The following is a 21,119-nucleotide window of genomic DNA, read 5'->3' on the forward strand; positions in this document are numbered from 1 at the left end:
CTTCATCTTCTGTTCTCATCCAACCTGTCCATGCAGCTGAAATCACTGTGTGCACAGCACACGGTGCTTTAAATGAAAGCAGGGGACCTGCTCCTGTGAGCACTCTTTGCTGATTACTGAGCTTTCATCATAATCATTCACCATCTCATTATTAGAATCATTCTCCTGATGCCAAAACTGTACTGCAGTTTTTATACAAAATAAACAATATGAGTTTATGCTTCTATTGACCAGCACAGAATCAGAGAAGTTTTTGGGTTGTGCATGCTTACACTTTGCAGGACTGTAAGTATTTAGAAACATGAATCACCTTATAAAGTGAAAAATGTGTGTAATTTTTAAGCATTACCCCACAGAAGCATTCAGAACCCAACCCTCCTCTCCAGTTTGTTGAAATTCTTTTAGGAAGTATAAGAACAGGAAAACTTGAAGATAACTTAGGATTTTAGCTGAGTAGTCACTTTGTGGTCCCTTTGGATTCATTCCAAAGCAAAGAATCATAATAAGAGTTATATTTAGACTTAAAACTTAAATTAATGGATAAATTTAAGCCGATATTTTAAGTAAAAGTTAATTTCACGGTAGTAGAGACATTATAAATGAAGTCCCAATAATCATTCATTATTCACATGTGTGTGTTTCAATGCCATCTGTGCACAGACTAGATCATTCATGTATTGATTTTTCTAGTTTTATCTGAACAGTAGATCCCAAGAAATTGAGGCATGCAGCAGTGGAGCCTCTCTGCCTTTCCCCAGGTGGGAATCTGCTGAGTTTTGTGTTCTGTATGCCAGATGCAGCTTGCACTGTCTCCTGCAAGGCAAAGCTGCTGAATTCACACAGCCTACACTGAGCATAGAAGAATTAAGAAAGTGACATGAAGTAGAGCCACCCAATTATTCACTTTTAACTATCCATTTGAATAAATTAATTTTCTTTTATTGCCTTAGTTATATTCCTCATTTTCCTGAAAAAGTTAAGGGAGAGGCATCAGAGTGCTTGTGTGTTTTATTGCACAAGTTATTACATAAAATTCTTGCACGAGACAAGTATTCTTTACGTTTTATTGAACAGTATTAGGTAATTAAGTGATCAGATTATGCTTTATTACATCATTGGTTTTTCACAGACAGCCAGTAGTTCTTAGCAGAAATTGCCCTACCTCTCCTAGCTCAAAGCCTCTGTGTGGGAAGGGCAGAGAGGAGGCACGTGTGTGAAAATTTAGGCATAAAATACATAAAGTTTAGCATAAAATACATGGCTTTGGTCTTAGGACAGGTTTGGAGGCTGCACATTCATCCAGGTGAAATCACGTTATTGCACGTACTGATTTCATGCTGGTGATACCGGTCATGTTAATGGCAGTTACTGATTTTTCCTTTTCAGGAAGGCACTGTGAATTATACAAAGATCCCTGTGTTAACATGAACTGTCAGAACGGTGGCACCTGTGACAGTGAAGGTCTGAATGCTACCTGTGTTTGTGCACCTGGATATGCAGGCAAGTGATTTGTGTGTTACACAGAACGTCTAGCTGTCAGTGTTCACCATGTCCAAAAGAAGACAAATACCAAGTAAGGTTGTGTCTCTTCAAGAAACATGTTAGTTTGGACGTTGCTGAATTGTAATCAGTCTAGTGGGAATGAAAAATTCTTGGTTTTCCTTACAGCTGCTTTGAACTTTGTAGCCAAAAAAAAAGCCCGTTACTAAAGAGTCTTTACTGAGCTGACAGCTGTTTAATGTGCCTCATGACCTTACTACTTGAGACTAGATTGTATTTTAAACATATAATTTTGAAGACTTCCAGGTAAGCCAATATACTAATTGGACACTGTCGAAACTGGAAAATGTTTTAACATCGACCTTAGTTACTTTGTGCTCAAGAAACAACTCACTCCATTACCTTAATATGCAATTGCTAAAAGCCCTAAAGTGCTTTTTATGAATCAATTTACACTTTCAGAGTCCTGGTAAGAAGCCCATTTGATTCTTTGGCCTTGTATTTAGACCGTCATGGTTGGTGTAACCCAAATATCTGCTGCTAAGATAATTTACAACCTGATGCTCTGTTAATCGTGTTAGGTAATATCTAATGTGGTAGTAATAGATAAACCCATTCATAACTCTTTTATAGATGAAACTGTGGGGTTTGATCTGTGCTAATTAAAGGGCATTCTTTGGGAAAGAATTAGCTTTCTATTGTACAGCATGTTGATGTTTTGAGAATAAAGATGCTGTTGCTCTATAAGGTGTTCTGCAACAAGAGAGGAATCCCATGGCTGACAATGTACTTGCTGTGTCAGGCACCAGCCTTACAGAACTGTGATTTTTGTTGTTCTTTTTCCTGTGTAAGGTGAAGAATGTGAAGTTGATGTGAACGACTGTGACAGCAGCCCGTGTCACCACGGTGGGACTTGCATTGATCAGCCTGGCAGCTACACCTGCCACTGTCCTCATGGGTGGGTCGGTGCAAACTGCGAAATACGTAAGTTTTGTAGTTCTCTGAAAGTGTCTGTAAATTATAGGTTATGTTAAAGAAGCTTATATTTTTCTCTATCTGCACAAATACTCTGAATTGTGTAAATTAGAAAAGTCATGCTAAATTAATTTTGTTTTAGGCCATAACATTTCAGAAGGGACTGTGAGAGTTAGAAAGTTCTGTTTCTGGGCATCCTATTTTGAGATGTGCTGGACTGGGTTGTCAGAGATGCTGTCTCACAGCTGGGCACGAAGCACTTTGCCTTTTAATTGTGTTTATGCTTCAGAGCTTACTTTCATACTTTGGGTGGAGTGTACTTTCACAGCACTATAAGCACTGCCCTGACATATTTGTTTCGACTTCTGAGCACCTGCAGTTCTAGTGATGTTTCAGCAAAACAACTTTGAACTTGCTTACCTAAGGAAACTCATTCTATGTAATTGTGCCATGGCTTGTCTGTGCATGCACTTACCAACTCTTCCAGGAATAACTTTTCCAACCACAGGCCGGTTTCTGCCAAATTTGTTACAAAGGAGAAGGGCTCCAAACCAAAATATTTCCAAAGCATTTAGTAAGACTTAGAGAGGTTCCAGTGGTGGGTCTAGGGAAGGAACAGTTTCAGTGTGACCTTGCTTCTTAGTTTAGAGAGAAGCTTCACTGTAAGTGCACCCTTATGGAGCAGTGGAGAGTCCGTGAGAGGCAGAAAGAATGAACTGTGGAAGAGTTAAAATGGAAATTAGGCTTCATTAGCTCTGCTGTTCACAGAGCTGCTTCGTATTTCCCTGATGTCTTGTTCCTGGGCTAGAGATGTTGTCTTTACTGGGGAATTCAGCTGTGTGTTTAACTGCTTGAATGCTCCAGGCACTGTGGTCATATATCCCTTTGAGTCATTACACAGATATACAAGTTTGTTAGCACAGTTAATGGTGCAGGGATAGGTGATAGGTTAATAAAACAAACACAAAGGCTGGAATAAAAAATGGTTTGTGTATCTCATTTACATGAGAACCATAGGAAGCTTCTATTTTTTACTTTCTGTTACTTAAAACTTTCCTTAAACGTATCGACGGCTTTTAAAAATTGATTCAGTTCTTGATGTTCTTGATGTTAGTCCTCACTTTGAACGAGTAAATTCAGTTCCAGTGCTTTCTGTTGTAAGCAAAGACTGCAGCAGACCACTGCTAGCTGGCTCAGAGGTGGGGACAGCACTGCCTTTGTATTGCCTCTGTAAATGGCACCCACACTTCCCTGTGTGCAGGGAGCCAGTGGGGTGTGGGGAGCACAGTGCTGTGTGCCATGTTACTGATGCTAAAAGGTGCTCAGATGACCTTTTCCTCACAAGGCTGTTGTTAGTGACACCTGAAATGTTCGTGTCCAAGCTGAGCAGCAAGGCCATGGAATTCTGCCTTTTCTACTGTCCAGCTCCTCAAATAATTCTGCTCCCCCTGTTAAGGGTGCAAGTGCTTTTGTCTTGTGACTGTGACAGGACACAGGGAATCATCTGAGTGTTCACTGGCATTAATAACACTGCAAGGCTGATTCTCAACCAGAAATCTTAGACCTTCTCTTTCCATCTCAGTGTGGAGACAATAAATCATATCATATTTTTCATGAAAATTGTACTTAGCTGAAGAGTTTGAAATTACTGTGGTTTTTATCCAGCAAATGGTGATAGTTAATAGAGTGCATGGATGTAATAATAATAGAGGACGTATGAAAATGCGGTGTAAGAAATCCTGGTTTGGATTGATCTTACAGGAATGAAAACAGAAAAAAAAAATCTTTTTATAGCCACAAAAAGATGCATTTTGAGGAACAACTGAGTTTAAAATTTGAGGGTTACCAATGTTTTTTTCAATAATGTGTCAATGTGGACATGCAGCCTCTCCAACCAATGCAGTGGCTCCCATGCAAAGCTGTGGAAGCTTTGCTAAAGAACTTGGATTTTAACAGGTATATAAAGGATTATGCAGAGAGATGGGGATTGAGTTTTGAAGAAATCACTTTGCAGAAAGAATTTAAAAGCATTTTGATCTGCAGATCTTTTTTTTTTTTACAGATCTATGTAGCCATGGGAAGATCTTTGTAGTCACTGTCTTTCCCTGAGCTATGAACTGATTGAAAATCAGTTGTAATCATATATAGAAAGGCCATATCCAGCTCTTTTATGAACAGGTGCAGCGCTTCTGATCTCACTGGAGGATTTCTCTGAGCTCTAAAATTTGAATTCATTAGTAAATCTACTTCTGTTCATCTTTCTAGTTCTCCTTGTCATATTTATTGTTTCATCAGCTTGAACTTATATAGTTAATAATGTGGTGGAAGTTAAGTTTAAACACCCTGTTCTGACTTCCTTTGCATTGAACCATCCCTCTGATTCCTAGAAAAAGACCTGAAGCCAGGCTTCAGGCTTCTCAAAGTGGGGCACAAACTGGTGCTTGGGAGTTGTTCATTTATCTTTTGTGATTGTCTGTTAGTAACCATGAAGGAGGCTGTTGGTACTTAGTATTTTTTTTCGTAGAACCACCCTATTTACAATTAATAGTTCCACATTTTTTCACCAGCTGGTTTAGCTGCTTGAAGTGACTATCCCAACAGGATTTGGGAAGTGACTATCCCAACAGGATTTCAGGGTTATCTTCTTGTCAAACTACTCTCCTTAATTTTCAAGTGTTGTATGTACAACAAACTAGACAACATGTATGTTGCCTGGATGAACTGTGGTATTTGTTGTATCATCTTATGGTCCTTCCCTGTATTAGTAATTCAAATTAAATAGGATTAAATTGGTCTTAATTATAAAGAGGATAGTCTTCCTTTCACAACAAAATGGATTTGCCTAAAAAGTTAATGGAGCATTCACTGTAAAAATGCTTACAAATGTCTCATATGAATTCTCTTTTTCCTGCTGCTTATTTGTTTACATAATTACCTTTGCCATTTTTATAATTATTAATGTAATTGCTGAGGGATGCCAAACCACGTGGTTGCTTGAAAACTAACATTATGAAGAATTTCTACTACAGACTGTGTGGTGTGCATTGAAACCTAATTCTTAATTCTACCAACATTAATAGAACAACTGAAAATACTCTGATTTTGAGCTGTCATATTTTCCTTCTAATATGTTCTAATATACTGTTAATCTTCATATTTTGATCTGGTGAGGGAAAAAGGAAGACATTTCTCTCATCTTTGTCATCCAGAGGTGGAGGACATGGAATCTAAATCAGAGCTGTCTTGCCATTTATCTGAACACTTTAGATCTGAATTTGGCCTAGTCTGACAACCTGACAGAAGCCACTGGGTGTGACAAATGTGCTGCAGAACAGAAATAGAAACCCTTCCCAAACTCTGCACACAGCACAGCTGTATTCTCACCCTCACATCCTGACTGGGCAAACTGCAGCAACAGCACTTTGGAAGCATTTAATCACTGAATGATTCAGGCTGATCACAACTTTACTGATCTCTGAAGGAGATAACACAAACGAGCAGCCAGCCCTGTGAGCTCAGCTCACATTTCTGGACTAAAAAGTCGAAGCAACCCAAGCTGAGAGGTGCTCTGGGACAGCCTTTATTGTTGTTACAAAGAGCAACCATTTCTCCATACCACTTGGGTGTGTTCCAGCTTCAGACTTTCTCACTGCCTTCCTCTAAAATGGATTTTTTTGTCTGTCTTTATACATCCCCCTGTATCTCCACCGTAGATGGAGATTTTATCCTGCAGATGCCACTAAACTGGTGCTTTCAGCTCAGGTGCTTGAATCAATTATCTGCCATCATCAGCATCCTTGAGAGGTGGCTCCTGAGAATATCTTAAGTGTCCCAAAGCATGCACAAGTACAGAGCATGTACTTGGTAGCCCTGTTCCCAGAGTGTTTGTGGTTAAGTACAGGGAGTTTCTAAACTAGAGCAAAGCAGAAGTACATCTGAAAAGGGAACAGTCACCTGCTAGAAATAACTTTTGCAGAGTGTCAGATTTCTGTAGTCAGTATGATTCAATTCTGTTCCTAGTTTGAAATAATTTATGAGTCCACGGGCTTAAAAGGCTGCCAGAAACGAACCCTAGAGGGAAGTACAGGTTAATTAGAAATACATTGACCCATGCTGGAGAAAAACAGATCTGAGAGCATAAGCAGTTGATAGAAAATCTGTTTGGCATTGATAGGCAATAGTTTGAGGATGAAGAATGTTTATGGAGAAGATCTGGAATACATAAATACAAGAAGGCTCTTCCACATTGGCTTTACTTTAAGGTCTGCTCTGAGACTCTCAGGGAAATTATGCTTGAGAAAAGACTCTCGTGGGCTCACTATTGTGGGACCTTATGAGATACCCCTTTTATCCTTGAAATGCTGGTTTTGAAGTCTCTGCACCCTGGTGGAGAAAGGCATTAAAAAAGCCTGCATTTTGAATTAGAAAGCAAGCATGTTTAGTACAGGTTAAATAAAAGATTTTAGTGGAAATCTTCACAATTAGAACAAACTGCACAGAGAATTGCTGGGTTACTAAAAGCTTTTGCATAAAACCAGCCTGCCTTTAGAGAGCCTAAAGTATAAAATAACATAATCTAAGCATAACTTTATGACTTTCTTTGACTTGCATTATACAGGAGATGGATATGGAACTAGACAGGTGTTCCCATATGACCTTGAAATCTGCAAAAAAAGATGAGTGAAGGTTTAGGATAGTCCTGTTCAAATTTGTGGCATATTAGGCATGGTGATGTACCAGTAACAGAGAGAAATTCCCTATCTCCCCACCTTCAAAAGCCAGCAGTATTGAAAATGAACATCATAAACCAGTTCCATTCAGCAGGATGGATGTAAAATACTAATCAACAGTAAACCTTTATTTCTTCCTGGCAGATCTGCAGTGGAAATCTGGGCACATGGCAGAGAGTCTAACAAATATGCCTCGTCACTCCCTCTACATCATCATCGGGGCCCTGTGTGTGGCCTTTGTCCTGATGCTGATCATCCTGATCGTGGGGATCTGTCGCATCAGCCGCATCGAATACCAGGGCTCTTCCAGGCCAGCCTATGAAGAATTTTACAACTGCAGGAGCATTGACAGCGAATTCAGCAGTGCAATTGCTTCTATCCGACATGCCAGGTTTGTTCTGGGGGTGGTGATTTGATAGAAATCTGTTGTAATTTCGGTCCATGCCCAGTGCATCTGACTGCTGTTGGCAGGGAATGAACGGGCAGCTTCGCTGGGAGAAGACAGGATCACTGGCATTGCTTGTAGTTTTTTTTTTGATCCCTATTCTGTTCTCATCTGAAGTGTGATAATACAGCAAAATTCCTTGAAAAGAGATGGAGTTATTCTGGATTTGTGTGGTGTAACTGGTGAGGTGGGACAGATGCAGGGCTCTCAGCCTGTCAGATCCTTTAACCGATACACACAAGCAACATGATCAGATAGCAAAGGCACGTTCAATTTTGTGACTAATTTACCAGATTATTTAGTGAGACTCTCTTCACCTCACTGATTTTTGTGCTCCTGTTTGCCTTTCTTACTTGCTTTCCTAGAGACAGAAATTCTTTTAACTTTTGATTTTAAGGGAGCACTTGCAGGACAGAGCATTGGGTGTCAGAATTATACAGAAGTAGAACTGGAAGGGATTTGAGAGCTGAAGTGTAAGCCATTGCACTGATATAGCATTAAATATACCTAGCTCCCTGCCAACAGTTGTGTTTTAAAATCTCCAAAGGACTTGAATAGAGTTAAAAAAGCTTTCCTAAAATCCAACCTGGATTTTCTTTGCTGTGAACTAGATTACTTCTTTCTTACTGCTCTTCAGGCTGCCATGAGGAAGAATTTATAGCTCTTTGTATCACTTGTACGTCAGGTGATGATCTCCCCCCCCTCCTTTTTTTTTTTTAATAACAAAAAACAAAGGATTTCTTTTTTTCCCTGGACTTAATTAACCCATTCTTCCTGTATCTCTTCCTGGATCATCTCAGCTTCTTCACTGTCTTCCTGGACACACTCACATTGTCTTTCTTGTTTTACTTTTGATTTTTGGGGGCCCCAAACACTAGAAGTAGTTCTCTGTGAGATGGTTTATATGGACCAAATAAAATGAATAATCACCTCCTACACCTTATTTATGGCATTCCTCTTCGTACATCTGAAAAAGAAACTTGCTTGTTGGTTTATTTTTTTTAATTTGCATTACAGTAATGACAGATTTTTTCCTCTCCCCAAGATCCTCTGTGTCATTTTGCTTTCTGGTCAGTATGGTTTTGCCTATGTGTGACCTCTCTCTTAATAGGGTGGAACTTCCATTTTTGTTGTTTCTTTTTCCCATTTCTTCAATTTGTCAAGATGGCTTCAAATTCAAACACGGTGTTTGTGTGAGCTACCATTAAAATGCTCTTAAAAGAGTGGAGGGAGACGCATTCCTGTGAACTGATTGGAGGAACATGTGCATATTGGTTGGTGATGGCTGGTAATTCATTTCCTGAATGCTCCAGTGCTGTTCCAGTGACAGCTAAATGGGTTAAATTCTACCACCACTGAAGTTGCCAGTCACTGAAACGGATGAGATATTCCCACGGACTCAGTTAATCACATCACAGCTCTGGGCAGTAGCTCTTTAAAGTGCTCCAGCTAGGTTTACAGTAAAACATTTGTTCGTTGTCAACATGCATTAGTCGGTAAATATTCTAAAAAGAAAGATGTGTGTAGTTATTTTAACGCAGCGATAAAATCTTTGAAGTTTTCCTTGAAGGCCCCTTTGTCACTTAGTCTTGTCTTTTCCAGTGGAATCTCAGCATCTCCACGCTGTACTCACCCTGGGAACTCCTTTCTCCTTTAGTACTGTGTTGGGAGAGGACAGACTTTATCACCCATAAAAAGCATTAAAGTGGTTTTTATTATTATTATTTGGCCTTCTGAAAGTCTACATTTATGTGCTACACATCTCCAAGGGTGGAGAGCAAGGTGCAGAATTATACTGTTCATCTTCCAAATTAAACACCTCCCTCTGAGCCTGCAGCAGGGCTGAATGAGTGTGCCAGTCCTCTTCAGTTACCAGTGGTTGAAGTTGTACTTTGCACTTCCCCAAGGGCTGGAATTCATCTTCTGAGAAAGTGTCAAACACTTGGATTTTTTTTTTTAAACTGATTTCTTAAAGCAAATTTGACAGCTTTCTATCTAAGGGTCCCAAGGAAAAGTGTACCAGCAAGGCAGGCTCTTTTCAGTCAGAATTTGTCTTGCCTTTTACAGTTTCACTGGCAGATAATGAAAAGGATAAAAGGTTTCCTGTAGGAAACCTTTCTAATCTTAGCAGCTGGGTTAGTTCAGGTCTTTATCACTACTGTCTAGATTACTGTGAGTGAAACTCTGCTTATTACTGAAGGCAAAAGTTTAAAAAAACCCCAAGTTATCATCATGGTAAAATAAACTTGGAAGAAGTTCTTAGGCTGGGATAGACTCATGATTTTTTAAAAATTTTTACTATACAGTTAGAAATTACATTATTGTCAATAAATGCTTTCCCTATCTCAGAAAAGGTGTTTCTACCTCATGCAAATGAAAATGAATGTTTTCATTCTAAATAATTCTCTGTGTCTCTCAGAGAATGGATGTCCTATAAAAATCCAAGATAGAGCTGCCAAGTCAGATAATTCACAGAGGTTTAGTCTGAAGATTGTTGCGTTTATTTTGGTTTCAGAAAGATATAAACCACTGCTTTGGTAAATTCAATCCAGGAAAAGGAACACAACTTTCATAGTTATTTTTGCATAAACTCCTAAATCTACATATATAAATACAAAGGTCTGAATTTTCAGAATTGCTGCATCTAAAAAATCTACTTTCAGATAATAGAAAAGTCAGCATTTTCTGGAAATAATTCCCTTCACAGTGAGATATCCAAACATATTAGTAATTTCAGAAAATGGAGACCTAAGGAATAGTGAGTAAATTATTTTCTTTAAATGTGAGGTTTCTGTTAAAGTCAGTAGGTGTCCAGGGAGTGTGGATGCCTGTTGCATATTTAATAAGTTATTTAAAAATTATTTCTTCATGTTTTTCAGTATTTTTTTTTTTAATTTAATTTGGTATTTACTAATCCAGTACTTGCTGTAAGTAGGACCATTCCATATGTGAAGTGGATTTGCAGTCTCTGTCACACACACAGAGCTAACTGTGCCAAGAAGAATTCCTACAAGGAATATATACTGTCCTCAGAATTGTCACACAACCCTTGATCTCTCTCAAGCTACACAGAGGTTGCTCTTATTCAATGCTTTTCTAATTCTTATGTCATTTAGTTTAGTTTGTGATGATCCCTGTGCTGCTGGAAAGTATCTCTGATGTTCATGTTGGAACATCATCACCTGCCGTGAATGGGCACAGCAAATCTAAATTGAGAGGCTGTAGAACTTCCCTAGAGCTACTGCTACACTCTGTTTACTGATCCAAGCACATAATTGTTCTCCAGACACAGTATGGCACTAAAGCCAATGTCACAATGATTATCCATCTTGTTCCTCCAGTCTTTTTCCAGGCTCACTGCTTACCAGGATTAAGATTTCCCCTCACCCTTTGTTAGGTGAATAATCTTACGTTTGATTGCCCTGGAAGAAATCTTTATTCACTTGTTTGTATGTGCATTCATTGTAAACAAGCAGGTGGTTGATTGATCCAGCACACTCTGGCAGGGACCTGCACCTTTTCACTTTTTATTACCCCTTGAATCGTTGCCTCTTGCAGATTGTGCTGGTAATTGTTTTATGTGCTCTTTTATGCCATCAGTTAAATGATAGCAAAGCGTCCTTGTGCAGATGCACACCCACTGAATGGAGATTTCCCATGTAACAATTCTGTCTTTAACATGAACCCCTGAGGTTTGTGTTGACTCTGTTTACTGCTGTGAGCAGGAGCTGCCTTTGGAGCCACCTGATCAAAGCAGTGTGGTCAACCAGCTCCGATGGCCCCGTCAGGCCACAAACTACTTGCACATGTGCTGTGGTCTTTTCTCAGCCTCTTTTAATTAGGGGCACATTTCAACCCTGACCTGCACAAGAGGATAAATGTTCTACTACTTCACTGTGTGCAACGAGCCACGTGTTCTCTACCTGTCAGAAAGGGCAAAATTTGACTTACACTTCTGGAGAATGTTCATCATCATTTGTATCTCTGCAAAGCTCCATTTCTTTTAAATCCTTGAAAATGACACTGAAAAAGGATGATTCAGAATTCAGTGCTGCCTCTGGTTTAGTAAGATGTCATTAACTTGATTCCTTCATTCAGTGCTTGAAATTTTTATCTCATTTGCTGAAAATCAGGTTTATCCACCGTGATGCTGATGAGAAAATGAGCTCTGTGTGTATTTATTAAAACAAACTGTAGAAGAAGGCAGACATTCATGCATGGGAATGTATCCAGTTTGGCCTTATTGACAGCTGAAGTACTTTGAAAAATGAAATATTCACCATGTATATCATAATGCTTTCAGCCATTTCAGTGTGTCAGCAGTTCTAGATCACTGAAAACACTCAAGAATGAAATTGGAAGTCAGGAAGTTGCATAAACGTCTTGGAAGAAAAGCAAGTTAATTTTGGTTTGGGCTAAATATTATCCTGAAAATCTGAATTTTTCAGGATTTTACCTCCCAGTGTGCACAGCTTAAATTAATATAGACCTTTTATAGCACATAAATGGATAAAAATCCTTAGTGGGGATGGCTGCATAAATAAGTCTTTCTCTTTCTGTGTTACTGTTTTCCCTGCATCAGGTCAATAAGAAAAAATACTTGACTATTTTTTGCCTCATCTTCCCGTGATTTTTTGTTTGTTTGTTTGTTTGGTTGGGTTTTTTTGTTATTTAAAAACAACACTGGTTGTCAGAGCAGGCTTGAAAATAAAATCCTGCCCTCTCACCTTCTACGGTCTTCCCATATTCTGATACTGCAAAATTCCACAGCAGAGTTCCTGTGGCCTTTACTTTGGAATCCATTTCTCGTTTGCAAGAAGATTTCTAAATTTTTTTTTTTAGTTGATACATATATTTCAAGAGTCACAGTTCAGATATTTAAACTTCTGTGCTTCTGGCATGTTGCAATGCAGTTTAGAGTTCATCTGAGGTCTCTGGCTTTGTTTCTGATCACATTCCATAGCTCAGTCCGTTGTTGCCATGAACTCATTAACACTTCTGTTTGTCACCAGAAGTTTTCTTTTGTTTCCAGGTTTGGCAAGAAATCACGACCTGCAATGTATGATGCAACCCCCATTGCTTATGAAGATTACAGCCCAGATGATAAACCTTTGGTTACACTGATTAAGACAAAAGATTTGTAATCTAGTGTATCTTTTTTGCATTATTTTTCAAAAGAATGGGCTACTAACCTAATTTAAATATTTTTAAGAAGAAAGCATAAGTAATTTAAACCATTAGATGCTTCAGAATTTTCTGTAGAATATTTAAGAACCAATTTTCTGCAGCTTTTAGTTTGGAAAAATATTTTAAAACAGAATTTGTGAACTTCATGATTTACATTTTAATGTACCTTGAGCTCTATAAACTATAAGCTTATGATAGTGTGTGCTTTTTTCTTGGTAGACACTATTACTAAACCCAGATGAGTTTCTTGTGGTTGTTACAGAACAGAAAACAATAATTAACGAGGAGTTCTTTATGACATGTCAGTGCCAGCTTTCTCAGTAGAGGTAGGAAAAATGTGAAGCATAATATGATATATAATATATCCATTAATTAAAAAAGTCTAAAATGTTTGTGTTGTGAAAGAGAAACTAGTAAAAATTATTATTCCTAATCTGAATGAATTAGCTTTTGCCTTATTCCATGCATGGATAGATAACCTATTTCTCCATTATTTCCTGAAAGTTGCTAAAACATACTCTTGAGTTGATGTTTGACATTTTTGTAATAGTTATTCAGGCTAGGCCTTGTATAATAATTAAAGTGCCTCTTGAGGCAAAGTAAGGGCCTGATCCTTTAAACATTGAAATCAATGAGAGAACTTCCATTGGCTTCAGTGGGCATGGGATTGGATCCTACAATTGGACTGAATCTATATTTTTCTTTAAAGGTTAAAGTTTTTTATATTGTGAGTAAACTAAGCATATGGTTTAAGTTGTTTGTTTCCTAAAGGTTGTTGATGTACAGTATTGTTTCATGAAATATTGTGTATTTCTCATAGTGCTTCTTCTTTAGGACCAGTATGGGGTTTTTGTGGCTGTATTTGATTGCTTATGGGCGTCTTAAATTCTTGCTCATTTCAGAAAATACTGAATAAACGTTAATCAGTGAAGATTGCATCTGTTTCTTTGTTTTTCTTCATTTTAAAGCGAAGTGTTGTCTATAAATTTGAAAGGACATGTGCTATAAATAATGCCAAGATAAGATATTCCAGCTCTTAACTTGAAAAGGGAAATATTGGTTTTATTATCAACGTCATCTCTCAAAAGTCAGACAAATGGAGCTGCAGAGCAGAGGTGCAGCCCTGGATGGTGAATGCCCAGGTTAGTAACACCATGTTGTGTTTGATTATTGAAATGCCAAATGCTCCTCAGAAATCCAGGATACCTTTTCTGACATCCTGCATCTGCTGCCATGGGCTTGCAACAACGTTGGTCCAAGATAATTGCTAGAAAGAGACCTAAGTCTGAACTAGGTTTGTTTTTCAGGCACAGTTTTCTGTGGCAGAGGTTGTGCATTTTCTCCTGGTGGCTGTCAGATGGGTGTTTTCCCTTGGTGCAGGTTTTTGCTGCTGTTTTATTCCGTGTAGTGAAACTTTTGTTTACTGTGACTTTTAGGAATGTTTTGAGAAGCCTTTACAGAGAAGGGTCAAAAACCAAGTTATACCCTGTGCCAATTTTTGTAACTTGAGTGGAAAAGGGGCAAATACACTGATGTTGTAACTGATTTACTGATTTATTAAGCAGAGGAAAAGGATATGCTCATTTTTCTGAGTTTTTGGCCTTTTCAGTCATAAAATATCGGCTTGCAACTCTATACGAAGTAGGGAAACGAGCAGCTCTGTTGTTCTAGGGAGCATACATATTCATGGTCCATTTTTTACCAGAGAGATGTTGCAATGAGCAGCAGCCTTTCTGCATGCAAATCACACCTTGGGTAGTGATTCTTGACCAGCCTATATTTCTCTCAATTGACTGACCTGAACGATAAGTAATTTGTGAGGAGCTTTTTTCCTGTCTGCTTGAAGCCTCTACCTTCTGTAAATCATCCTGTGCTTCCCGTGAATTGTACTTTGAAAATTACTTTGGTTCCTTCCGATTTATTTTACTGAACTCTGATGGCGTGTTGTGCGTGCAGTGTGCCTGAATCCATGCACTCCTGAGATACCTGGGAAGCGCTGCACTGCCTGCCAGATGGAGCAGCCCTCAAACCTGGAGGGAACAAACCCATCCTCTCTTTTTATCTCAGCTCTGAAGCTGCAAGAACAAGCTGGTTACTGTCTTTATGTGCCAGATCATGTCCCTCTGAGGATATACATGAATGCAGACAAAGGACACTGCTAATTTCATATCCTTTTTCCAAACCATATGAGGATTGTTCTGTACAGAGAGCAAATAATAGATTTATAGCATATACCACCTGCTGTTAATATACTACACGTGGGTTGTTTTTTTGGTTTTTTTTTTTGTGTAAATCATCCAGATGCAGAAAGGGGTGATTGTATGTGCTCTTCCCCTCAGCAACGGGCTAACAGCCTCCAGCTCCTCCTGCAGATGGGAACAAGACTCTGAGCTCGTCATTAACCTCCAGTACTCTCCAAGTTTGGTTATTTTTTCGTCCTCTTCCATCTGGAAATAGGAGAACATCCCTGAGTGTTTTCCCCCCAGCAACGTGGACATCTATTCTCACATGATTCTTGGGTGGTGTGAGACTTGCCCTGTGAGTTGTGATACATGTGCTAACAGGAAAATTCCATAATTTGCATGGATTCTGGATAGAGTCAGTCCAAAACGATGAAGACAGTGACCCTATCCATGTGGCTGGGCTAATTGCAGTATGACATAAATACAAGGCCCAAGGGAACAGTTGAGCACAGCAGCTAGAAAACACATGTTGACTCAAAACATACAAATTATCCCCATTAAAACCTGCAGATGTGAGCCTAACTTTAGCTGAGAAAAATTGGACCATTACCTCAGATTCAGCCTCTGTTTGCATCTTTTCTCTAGGAGGTGCTTTGGGAAGTAAGAACTTCTGCTTCCTCCTTATCACGGAGGGTAGATGAAAGCCAGATTAATTCAGCAAAGGGTTTAGTCTCCCATGCTATTTCCTGCTATGAATAATTAAAATAATTACTGTATTATCAAGAGCTAATGAGTTCATGTTCCAGACATAAGAAATGGGAGCATCAGGACAGTCCAGTGTGTGTCCAAACCTTCTCTTCAAATCACTGAGGGAGATGTGTACTGGGTTATGACTGTCAGACACCTTTTTTTTTATAAGAAAATATAAACAAAATTTTTGTTTAAAGTATGTTTTATCTCTCAGCATCCATTAACCCTGTGAAATGCTTTCCTGAGCAGTGGAGCAGAGAGAGAGAAGGGTGAGGCACACAGCTAATGCCAGATGAGAGACGTGGAGCTCATCTCCTGTATCTCCCCCCTGCACGTTTGTCTTCCGTTCCCCAAGACCATCCAGAATCTACCACCTAAGCAACCAGAAAACTGCTGCTCCCCAAAAATGTTAGAGATTGTTACAAAGATGGGCAGGCTGTGATGTGCTCTCAGCTCCCACCAGCTCTTCCTCGGGCTGATGTCACTGCAGAGACGTCGCTCAGAAGTCATCTTTGCACTTCTTGACTCTTCCTGCTGTTTGCATTAGAGGTGATCCCTCTTGTGTAACTTCTGTGTTCCCCTCAGTGGGACCCAGCATCTGAATCCTTTGTATCCTTTTTTTCTCCCCTCATATTTTGGAAGAGCTCCAAATAGGTGAAGGTGATCCCTTCTCACAGGACATGGGTCACCCAGGAAAAACAAACAAAACTTCAAAGGGGTTATGCCACAGCTTCATCTGGGCTCAGCTGGCTTCATTTCTTCAACAGTGCAAAATGTATAACAAATATGACCTCCTTGGAAAAGTCAGATCTCTCTGTTTTATTATGAATTCCAGTTTCAAATCCTCCTTTCAAGAAGTTTATGATAAGATGATTATTGTAAATAAGCTTCCCCTTTAGCAAAGAATAAATCATCAAATAGGCTTTGTTTGGTGAGATCTTTGGCAAAGGAATGTAAATAAATAAGCTAACTGAATAAACTTCTTTATCTGATGTGCAGAGCAGAAAAGGCAGCAAAGTTAATCATTTAGGAAAATAAGCTAGTCTGCTGTGCTTTCTTCAATAACAGACCAGGAATAGTCTAAGGGAAAAAATCTGCTCTATCTCACTGACCCTGGGCTTTTTGCTAGCATCCCACAGACCAGGTCATGTTTATCACTCTGGAAGCAATGCTATCTTCTCAAGGAGATGTCCTTCAGTGTAAAATTTGGATTTGTTTCTCTTCCTGTCTACTTCCTGTCAGAGGTAGCTCCTTGCAACAGAACAGAGATCTCTTATGAAGCCAGCTGGGACTTCTCTTCCATCTCCTGGGAGCAGTCCACAGATGGACAACGATCTGAATCTGCAGTGTCTTAAACTTTGAATTCCATTCACGTTTCCATATGAGCAAGTTTGCATGTGCCTGTACATTGATATCAGTCCAGCACCGCCCAAGGAAAGCAGAGTGTGACTGTTCTGATCTTCACAGCAGTTCTTTATTGACTTATGTGGGTTTGAAGTAATCTGAAGTAAATCTGCCTGGAGTCTGAGCCTGTAAACCAGGGACAAGCTGCACAAGGTAACAAAAATATGTGTAGCTTCTGTGGAAGGAGAAAACAGCCTAATGCAATTCATATTATTTTGGCATATAGGAGCTGCAATAGCAGTTAGTTTGTCAGCAGAATACTTTGTTCTCATCCTCAATTGGAATGGTTGGATATGTGATCGTTGCTGTTATGTATCTTATCATCCGTTGCTTTATCCCTTTGCTCATGCAGTGTCTTCTGCCTTGCCACTCTAGGGCATTAGCATCTTGTGGAGAAACTTAACCACTGGCACCATAGCTGAAGACAAGCAGGAAAAACAGCTGCAAATTGGCCAATGAAGATTTCCTGTGTGTGAAACTCTTTGGCCAGACAGAACAGGATGAACTTATGACACCCTCCTGACTCATCTATCTAAGTCTTTGACAATTCAATCTCTTCTTCCCTTCTCACAAGGGCTTTGGTTGATGAAAGACTGCATCTGATGTTGCATCAGGACAGCAATGTCACAGCATGGCATTGCTCAACCAAGACTGCAGTAAGATTGTCAAGACCACCTTTGACCGATCACCACCACGTCAACCACATATAATTGTATATTTTTTTAATGTGTCTTAAGCAGTCAAGCCTATAAAACCAAGAAAGAGAACCTCAGTTCTTACTACCTTTCACATGCACACTTGACCACTATGAGCTTCACGAAAACACTTTGAGTATGAGGACCATGAGGGCAATTTCGTGCATGACAAAGCTTCATCTACCTCAGCCACCTGCTGGAAGGTTGACTCTAACTTCTGGTTTGGAAAAAATAATGGCTCAAGTGTACAGTTTCTGTGGCATCCTAGAAGTCAGCTTATTTTCTATAATATGTTGAGACAGAGAGAACACAACAGGTTGCAGTTATTATTCCTTCTCCCTGGGAACAGTGCAACATGGATAGGTTATACAGAGAGCAGAAATCAACTGAATACTGTGTTTGTAGATCCCAGGGTATGGCACTGATATTTATTCTACAGAGCAGCCTGTGGTTGTTTGACTTGCTGTGTTGCATCTACCATGTGAAGAAGGCAACCAGGCAATAAGTGTCATGACGAGAAATAATTTATTTCAAGGATTTCATACCTAAAATGTGCTGTCCATATTGTCTTATTTGTGATCTGTACATGACACCAGTTCCTCCTATTAATTTAATTTGAACATTTGTTTTAGTTGTTTTCCCTTTGCATGGCATTTGCTGGAAGGGTCTGTCAAAATAAAACTGGCAAAATGTCATGTAAATAAGGACGGATCTGCCTTCGCATGTGCCTGTAATGCCATTCCACTCTCATCTTGCTGTGAATTTGAGCTTGAGATTGTTCTACATGTGATGACCAGTTATTTTTATCTTCAGTACTCAGCACACTGCTTCCTCTCTTTCCCTGTGCCCTGTGTTGTCCGTGTGCGATAAGGACAAAGACGGGATGAGATTTTCAGAGCACTGAATTACGTGCAAAATTTATCAGTTTTTCTCTGCCTTTCACTCGTTTCATTTCCATGGGGAGAATATTTTACAGTTCCATGGAGATGCCTTAATCCCTGCTAGCTTTGAAGGGTTATTATATTTTAATACAAGTGAGATTTAAAATAAGGTAGAAAGCTAGCAGTATTGGCAGACGTGTCAGGTTTAAATCAAAAGTGTCTCACAGCTGTGATTTACTTAGTGATATATGTTGCTGAATTTTGAAAGGTTTCATTTGGAATAGATTATTGAATGGCAAATATGGTGATGCTTTGATGACATTTTAAGGTTTCACAAAATAAACCCCAAAATTGCTGTAAAAAATAGTTAATACCATCTAATTTTCCCTCACTGTAGTGGACTACTGTCTGTAGAGAAAACCAAAATTCCCTACAAAACCACTACCCTACCCTGGCATTAGGGCTGGCACTACCCATGTTTTTTCAGTTGTTTTTCAAGAAGCCCTAATTTTGCATAAGCAATAGAGTCATCTTCTCTTTTCCCATCTGGCAGTACCTTTCACTGAAGGGCAGAGAAATAATATCAGACTTCAGATCAATAGTTAAATGTGCTCTTTATTCAAAAGCAAGTCAGCTTTGAGATTTCTGAGAATTCATTGTCTCTCCCTTTTTCGTTTATGTGTTGTCTCCGATTTACATCCCTCTTCTTCAAACTTCAGTGTCAAGGGTGATTTATGAGTGCAATTTTCTGTGTGATATTCTGCAGCAATAGTTGGCAAATCCCTTCCCTCAGTATGGGGATGCATTCTTTGTTACACACCAAAGAGGAGGCACACAACCCTTAAATTTCTTTAAAAGGAAAATGCTTTTTGAAATAACAAACGCAAATCCCATCTCATAATAATTAATCTCATAATTACACATAGATATGTTACTTGCAGAAGAACTGCTCTACGTGGCATTGGCATTTTATGTGACAGACCCATTGAGGGTCCCTCTGGCTGCCACAGGTCCAGCTATTTACCCATCTCTTCTTGCTTGTAGCTTGAAATAAGTTCCTGCTGGGCACTGAGCAAAGCGTGTGACTCCAGCTGCATCGCCGTGCTGGGGACTGCTCCAGGTTAAATCTGAGCATGAGCTCAATGAAGAACTTCTGAGCTTTGTTAACTTCCTATTATGTATTTTTGCCTCTTCTAGGGTTGAAGACATTTTACATGTTTATAGAGTTGCAAGACTTCGTAAAATCTTCAGTGAAATGTTGATGGCATCACCTTCAGTGAGGAGGGCTCTCTGCATTCACTCTGGTTCCCAAAGACTTAGAAAGGACTCAGGTCCCACTAAATTATTGTACACAGGAGGGTGATTCTTGTGCGTTTCTGGGATGATTTGTGAATCTCTATTTACAACCTGCATGGGTATTTGGCAGAAAATCAGTTCACATCCACCCAACAGCAGATGTGTTAAAAATCTTCTTGATAACCAGTGCGGTGCCCAGGTTGGGGACCAAGAGGGTGGCCCTTCCCAGCTGCCTGTCTGCCTTTTCTTTACTGGGACTCTGGTGAGTTGGAGCATGGTTTCATCCCTGAACTCTGCTGTATTTTCTGTCTCATATTCTACAGTTGCAGAGAAAACCACTGCAGAGCAGAGGATGTGGGTTTCTGTGTCTCTTGTCCTACAGTAGTTTTGATTTTCTGCACCTTTATGTGCCTGGATGTGCTCAGCCATTAGGATTTCATTGGTAGCAGTTGTTGGTTGTGGGGGACAGTGACTACATTAAACAAATGACACTGGTGCTGTTACACACTCTGCCAGGAACATCTCAGCAGCGTAATTTGAAAATTATCTGGTTTTAAGCCCTCAAACGATGTTTGAATGCGCAGTTGCTTCCAGGAGAATTTGGGTTGCAGTAGCAGCGGCTCTATACATTCCTGTGAGCAAGTGGGGGAAGGAGAAATATCTCCCAGATTGCCACATAGCTGACCAGTCTCCTCAAGCCTATGAATAACCCTTGGGTGTGTGTCACTGAAATAGGAAGTGTGGCTTCTAGCAAACTTCCTATTTTAATGGATAAACTTGAGTAGCTGAAAATTGTGAAATCTAGATGACAGGTTGCCAAACCTCCTCCTTGCTGTGGTGATGCTCTGCAAACAAAAATTTTGATTGGAGACTATCAAAAGTCTCTTTTCTTGGAAAATTTTCTTAATCTGAGGGAATACCCAGTGCATAGAGAATTGCCCAAAGTGTTATCACTCAGCATTTTTCATTCCTTGTTATGATTTCCTTCTCTACAGTGATCACTCTAAACCCAGCTTCTTTATATAGACATAATTCTCCTCTCGCTTATGTTGTTAAAAATCAGATGTAATCTA

The 21,119-nt window shown here is 39.4% G+C and overlaps 1 protein-coding gene across 1 annotated transcript in view; it reads left to right on the plus strand.

Moving 5' to 3' along the window:
• Positions 1 to 13,768, plus strand: part of DNER (delta/notch like EGF repeat containing) — a 108,433-nt gene extending 94,665 nt beyond the window's left edge. Inside the window, exons 10-13 of the mRNA XM_050308173.1 lie at positions 1,387 to 1,500; positions 2,353 to 2,484; positions 7,350 to 7,596; positions 12,683 to 13,768. Of these exons, the coding sequence (XP_050164130.1) occupies positions 1,387 to 1,500; positions 2,353 to 2,484; positions 7,350 to 7,596; positions 12,683 to 12,794 (605 nt within the window). The 3' untranslated portion in view covers positions 12,795 to 13,768. The remainder of the gene's footprint in view (positions 1 to 1,386; positions 1,501 to 2,352; positions 2,485 to 7,349; positions 7,597 to 12,682) is intronic.
• Positions 13,769 to 21,119: the final 7,351 nt, after the last annotated feature.

Source organism: Myiozetetes cayanensis, unplaced genomic scaffold (assembly GCF_022539395.1).
Source record: "Myiozetetes cayanensis isolate MyiCay16 unplaced genomic scaffold, myiCay2020 scf13, whole genome shotgun sequence".
NCBI classification, from domain to species: Eukaryota; Metazoa; Chordata; class Aves; order Passeriformes; family Tyrannidae; genus Myiozetetes; species Myiozetetes cayanensis.